Source organism: Petaurus breviceps, unplaced genomic scaffold, assembly GCF_028583685.1.
Source record: "Petaurus breviceps papuanus isolate PSGF00001 unplaced genomic scaffold, PetGlider_PUasm1.0 98, whole genome shotgun sequence".
Lineage (NCBI taxonomy): Eukaryota > Metazoa > Chordata > Mammalia > Diprotodontia > Petauridae > Petaurus > Petaurus breviceps.
Window position 1 is genome coordinate 675,528 of NW_027187460.1, and position 6,758 is coordinate 682,285.

General features: G+C 43.0%; 1 protein-coding gene across 1 annotated transcript in view; it reads left to right on the forward strand.

Annotated features, from left to right (window-relative positions):
- Window positions 1–6,758, forward strand: part of LOC138156006 (lymphocyte antigen 6D-like) — a 14,719-nt gene that overhangs the window by 6,098 nt on the left and 1,863 nt on the right. The window contains exon 2 of the mRNA XM_069081292.1: window positions 4,044–4,139. Within this exon, the coding sequence (XP_068937393.1) occupies window positions 4,044–4,139 (96 nt within the window). The remainder of the gene's footprint in view (window positions 1–4,043; window positions 4,140–6,758) is intronic.

Consider the following 6,758-nt stretch of genomic DNA (forward strand, 5'->3'; position numbering starts at 1 on the left):
TTTACCCTCACTGTTTTATTGCAGAGGATACTCTTTTCTGGATGTAGGCTGTAGTCGATGAGCACTAAGGTACCTTTTGGACTTGGAGATTCTATACTCATGTCATACTCACAGGCTACGAGCCAAAGGCTACACGCCAAGACTACAGTGGAGGAGGAGTTGGTGCATGACTTTTTGTTCACAGAGAATTGTGCACTCAAAAGCCTCTGAAGCTGAGATGTAACAAAGCACGGACTGATTCTCTGCTACTTGTGCTCATGTTGGCCTAATAATCAACTCCAAGAAAACACAGGTGTTCCACTAGCTAACACTGCGTCATCCAAATGCAGAACCAGGGGTTACAACAAATGGAAAATTGTGAATGCTGTGGACATGTTCACTTACCTCGGCAATATACTTCCCAGGGATGTACACATAGATGATGAGGTTGGTGCATGCTTTGCCAGAGCGAGGTCATTTGTTTCAGAGGCTCTGAGAAAGTGTGGGAGAAAAGAGGTTGCCTACCAAACTAAAGGTCTATAGAGCTGCTGTCTGACCTCATTGTGAAATCTGAACAGTCTAGCACCATTCCAGGAAACCAAATTCTATCTGAATTGTCTTAGGAAGATTCTGAAGATCATCTGGCGAGATAAGGTACTGGATACTGAAGTCCTTTCTTGAGCTAAGCTGCTGAGCCTTCAAACTCTACTACAAAGAGCACAACTCTAACAAGCTGGTCATGTTGTTTAAAAGCCAAATGTCTATTTGCTCAAAAGATTATTTTACAGAGAACTTGCACAAGGCAAGCACTCATATCAAGGTCAGAAGAAGCTATATAAGGACATTCTCAAGGTCTCCTTGAAGAACTTTGGAATCGATTGTATCACACGAGAGACACTGGCAAAGGACTAGCCAACATGGTGTGCCTGTAGCAAAGAAAACACTGTGCTCTATGAACAAAGCGGAATTGTGTAGCATGAAAGATCTGTGAGATGCACAAATTTAGAAGCATCATGTGGACTATTTGTGCCCAACTTGTTGTAGATCCTTCAGAGCTTGTATTGCTTTGAACAGTCACCTTGGGACTGTTCTATACAGGGACACACTGTACCTTGACTTCAACATAGTGATGTCATTTGGGTCTTCTTCAAGAACAAAGGACAATAACCATAGTCACGGAGTTATAGGGTCACCAGATGTCAGAATAGAAAGGAACATTAGAACACAGAACAAAGAATACTAAAGCTGGAAAGTGACCTTTCAGTTCATCTATTCTGACTCCATTTTATTTTTTAAAAACTCTCTTTTCATAAGCTCTTGCCAATGAATAAACACATACTGTTATATGAAGAACAAAAAAGGTCATTGTGTATGTAACTGAACTTCTGCAGCATGCAGTGTTTAAAATGTATATTGAATCTGACAAGGCAGTAACAACATTACCTTATCTTTTTGTTTTCTTCTGTGCATTTTTTGTTTTGTTGATTTTCTATTTTTTCTCTGTAATTTCCCACTAACTTACTACCTCTTCCATCTCCTCATGATAAATAAAAGGCTTCCCTCATAATGAATAAAATAATCAAGCAAAAACAAACTAATGTAGTGGGCTTGTTTGAAAAATGCATGCTCCAGTGGAACATTTGAATCAGGGGTTGAGTTATTTCCTATTTATCCTGTATATGGCTTGCTTGGTAGATTCTTTTTGCATGTTGTCTCCTTCATTAGATCATAAGCTCCTTGAGAGAAATGACTGCCTTTTGCCTCTTTTTTGTCTCCCTAGGGATTAGCACAGTACCCAGCCCATAGTAGGTGCTTAAGAAATTTCTTATCCCTCTTTGTGGAGAGTCACAAATTGTGCCTTTTGTTTTTCAGAAGGGTTGGATCAATTCACAGCTCTTGGAAATGGTGAAGTGGTTTGCCCATTCTTCTACAGCCTCTGCTTTTGCCTTCTTTGTCTTTTGTCATCTTTGCCCATTTTGGTGTAAAACCTTAGAGCTGTTTTCATTATCAGTGATTTAGAGCATTTTCTCTTATGGCTGTGACAGCTTGCATATCTTCTTTGGACAACTGCCTATTATTAATACAGCAAGGAGCAATCTTGAGGAAGGATATTGTTTCTGTGTGTGTGTGCACGTGTGTGTGTGTGAGGGGGAATGTGTACCAAACACCTCTCCCACTGTCTGGCACATAGTAGTCACCAAATAAATACTTATGTATTGATTGAATACATAAGAAAACCTTTTACCAATTTATTTGTGTTTTGATGCAGCAAATGACAAATCCAATAAGATTTCTAATAAGTTTTCATTTATTCACTAAAATCCACGTGGACTTAATTTAAGCTTCTACATCAGGACTGTCCTAGAAATATCACACTTTGTAGTTTCTTTCAAGGTTCTCTGGGTTTAGCAATTGCTAGAGTAGTTGAAGCTCAGTCCACATTAGTAAAAAGCCTGCAGGGAACCATAATTAACTAGCTCTCAGTCCTTACCCTAAAGCAATTCTGTTCATATTATTTTTCTGTACTTTCTAGTAGACTGAATCTGGAACACTAAGGCAGATAAGAGTCCTGGATAGTTTGGTTGAGGTTTAAATAGCAATCTCTGTGTCTTATTCCCTTTAACAGTCCAGGCATGGTAGCTGAAGTAGGATCTTGAGTATTTCTGGGTATTAACCTCTTACTGTAAGCCTATCCCAGGAGCCAGAATTGGGACCAGGTCACATAACCCTGATTTAGCTTCCAACCAAGAAGATGCACTATCTTAGGCCTGTCTCCCAGGGAAGCTCCATTTGAATGTTGGGAAGTTAACTGACTTTGGGCCTTATCTCCAGGTGTAATCCTGGATGGATTCCTGGAGGAAGGCATTCCTAGTGTTTCTCTGGATTTCTAGATTCTTTGATTTTTTGGTTCTTTTCCTTACCATTCCTGAGGGAGTTGTGGGGAGAGCTGGACTTGGTAGAAAACTAGGATTCCATTTCAGGGGTCCTTACCCTATTTATAATGCTCTTTCCAGAGACCCCTGTTGCCTCCCCCAACAACAACATTGCAATATTTTGGTCAAATGTAGTTCAGTCCCTCACCTGGGATGCCAGGGTGGCATAGAAACAAGAGAGAATCAGAAGACCTGGGGTCATGGCATTTAGGTCAAGGCACTCCTCCTTTCTGCTCTGGGCATTTTCTCTGATTTTCCCCTCACATGCCTAGAAGGCTCTCCCTTCTCATTTCTGCCTTCTGGCTTTCTCCAAGTCCAAGCTAAAACCCCACCTTCCAGCCTTTCCCAACCCTTCATTCTGCCAGTTATTGACCATTCTCTCTGCTTTTTAACATTTAACGTTATTTAACATTCTCTCTGTTGATTGTTTGCCATTCATCCTGCACAGAGCTCATTTGTACATAGCTGTTTGCATGTTGTATCCTAACTAGACTGGGAGACCTTCAGGGGCAGAGACTGGGCATTTACCTTCCTTTTTATCCTCAGAGCTTAAGACATGCCTGGAATATGGTAAGTACTTATAAATGTTAACTGACTAACTGGGACAGTAGAGATTACCTCGTCTGACCTCTTTATTTTATAAAGGAGGGAAACAAGGCTCAGAAAGGGAGATTTAATTTACTTGTCCAAAGTCATATAGGGTGATAGAGAACTAATTTGGAATTCAAATCCTGGTCCTGTAACATCTCCCCTCCCCTGCCTCTTCCCTCTTACCCCCAAAATCCTAGGCTCTTTCCATTATATTGACATGTGACTCCCTGTTCCAACACTCATTAGCTGAACATCCATGGGCAATACACTCATTTGAGCCTCACTATCCTCATCTGTACAGTGGACACAGCGATGTATTCATTGTCCATTTCACAGAATTGAGGTGAGGGAAACTATGTAAACTGCCAATCCCCATAGAAACGAGAGCTGCCACTCTCGTGGTTCTTTTGGTAGAGGGGCTGACATCAGAGACATTAGTCTGGGTAAATTTGGATGTTGCTTCCAGCTGCTAGTGGTAGGCTCAAACTTCCTGCTGGCTACGTTCCTCACTTGCTTTCTGTCCCTGCTTCACATATATAGAACTCCTCAGATGTCACGTGTGCATGGGCAGCTACCAGTGCTATGCCCCACAGGACTGTGCCCCCGATGAGAAATTCTGCATGATTGCTGAAACTGGTAATGACTTTCCCCTTCTTCCATCCCTGGTTCTCCCTCCCCCTGTGCATGATTGTCTCCAGGCCATCTCTGGGCTTTCACCAGGCAGATCTGTGCAGACAAGTGCATTTTCCGTTCCTGGGGAGATCCCCAAGCCCTCTTGTGGTGGTGGTGACAGTCATAGCTCATGACACTCTGGATCAGCACTTGGAGTGAAAGTCAAGAAGGTCTGGGTTCAAGTCCCAGTTTTACCCTCTTGTAGCTGCTTAACCTTAAGCAAGTGGGCCAATGGGAAGCGGGAGGGGTGATATAAACCTGGAAGCTTCAGGGATGAGTCCACACACCTGCCACTTATCAACTGGGTAATCTTGTGCAAGACAGATAATGTCTGGGCACTCCAGTTTTCTTACCTATAAAATAAAGGGGTTGGACTAGATCAGACGTGTCAAGCTTGAAGCCTGGAGGCTGAAATCGGGTCAGAACCATTAAGATGTAATTGGGAATGGTTTAACAAAATAAATATGAGTAATACAATGATAAAGAGAGATACAATAGTAAAAATAATACAATATGACATAGATAATGTGAATTTGTGATTTTCTAAGTCAATATGAGGGGCAGCTAGGTGGCACGGCGGATAGAGCACCAGGTCTGGAATCAGGAAGATTGGAAATCAAAGTGGCCTCAGACATTTACTAGCTGCGTGACCCCAGACAATCCACTTAGTCCCTATTTGCTTCAGTTCTCATCTGCAAAATGGTGGGGGGGGGGGGAGAAGAAATAAGCATTAAGATAGCACCTACTGTGTTCCAGGCACTGTGCAAAGCTAAGCACTTCACAAATACTTATCTCGTTTAATCCTCACAGCAATTCTGTGAGATAGGTGCTATTATTATCCCCATTTTACAGTTGTGGAAACTGAGGCAAGCAGAGGTGCAGTGATTTGCTCAGGCTCACACAGCTAGTAAGGGTCTGAAGTATTTAGTCTAATTCTTTCATTTTACAAATAAGGAAGCCGACGTCCAGAGTGGTTGAATGTACAGGGCAATGCGTATGTATGTGTGTGTTCAAAACAACATGTAGGTGAGAATTAGAATGCAAACATATTTGGAAGGTCCATCCGTAAGAGCAAGGCGACCCTTCATTGGAATCAGACTGTCAGGACTGCAAAGGAGGGTCCCTAGAGGCGACAGCCATTTTAAAGAGGAGGAAACTGAGTTCTCTAGAGTTTTAGCAGCTCGCTCAGGTCAGCCAGCTGGCTATGGGCAGAGAGAGGACTCAAACCAAGATCTTTGAGTGAGACAGCTGATGGTTCAGTGGCCAGAGCACTGGGTCTGTAGTCAGGAAGACCTGAGTTCAAATCCAGTTTCAGATACTTCCTAGCTCTGTGACTGGGGGCAAGCCATTTAATCTCTGTTTGCCTCTGTTCCCTAAACTGTAAAGCGAGTATAATAATAGCACCTACCTCTCAGGGTTGTTGTGAGGATCAAATGAGGTCATATCAGTCAAAGGCACTGAGCACCAAGTCTGGCATACAGTAGGCACTTAATAAATTCCTGTTGCCTTTCCTCATTCATTCATATACCATTTATTAAGAACATACTGTGTGCAGAGGAAACTTAGATGAGGGGCTTTATCTCATGGAGCTTCTGAACTTAAAAGGTTAATCATGAAGTCTGATCTCTGCATCGACCAGATGAAGAAACATGCTCAGAGGGGCAAGGGAACTGGGTTCCAATTCCAGAATTCTACAGTCCCAGAATTCATGCCAGAGAGAATTTCAGGATTAGGACCCCAGACTCCATCTAGTCTAATTTTTGGCAGTGAGGTGGCACGGTAGATAAGAGTTCCTTCTGTTTTAAAGTCCTTCACAGTGGGCCTGGAGTCAGGAGTAAGTGGGTTCAAATCTGGCCTCAGACATTTAAGGACCTGTGACCCTTGGTAAGTCATTTAACTACTGGTTGCCTCAGTTTCCTCAACTGTAGAATGGAGGCAATAATAGCATTTATCTACCAGGGTCATTGTGAAGATTAAATGAGATGATATTTGCACAAGCTAAATGCAATACTTAGCACATGCTTCTTCCCACCTTCCCTCCTTACTTCCCTTCCTTTCTTCCTTCCCTCCCTCCCTCCTTCCCTCTCTTCTTCCCTATTTCCCTTCTTCCATCCCTCCCTCCTTCCTCATTTTCCTCCCTCCTTCCTTCCTTTCTTTCCCTTTCTTTTTTCCTTACCTTCCTTCTCTCCTTTTCTCTTTCCCTTACTTTCTTTCTCCTTCCCTCCCTCTCTCTTTCCCTCCTTCTTTCTCTTCATCTTTCCCTCCTTTTCCTTTATTTCTTCCTTCCTCCCTCTTTCCTTCCTTTTCTACCTCCCTATTTCTTTTTCTTCTTCCTTTCTTTCCTCCCCCTCCCTCCCCCTTCTTTTTTCCTTCCTTCCTTCCTTCTTTCCTTCCTTCCTTCCTTCCTTCCTCCCTTCCTCCCTCCCTCCCTCCCTCCCTTCCTTCCCTCCTTCCTTCCCTCCTTCCTTCCCTCCTTCCTTCCTTCCCTCCTTCCTTCCCTCCTTCCTTCCTTCCTTCCTTCCTTCCTTCCTTCCTTCCTTCCTTCCTTCCTTCCTTCCTTCCTTCCTTCCTTCCTTCCTTCCT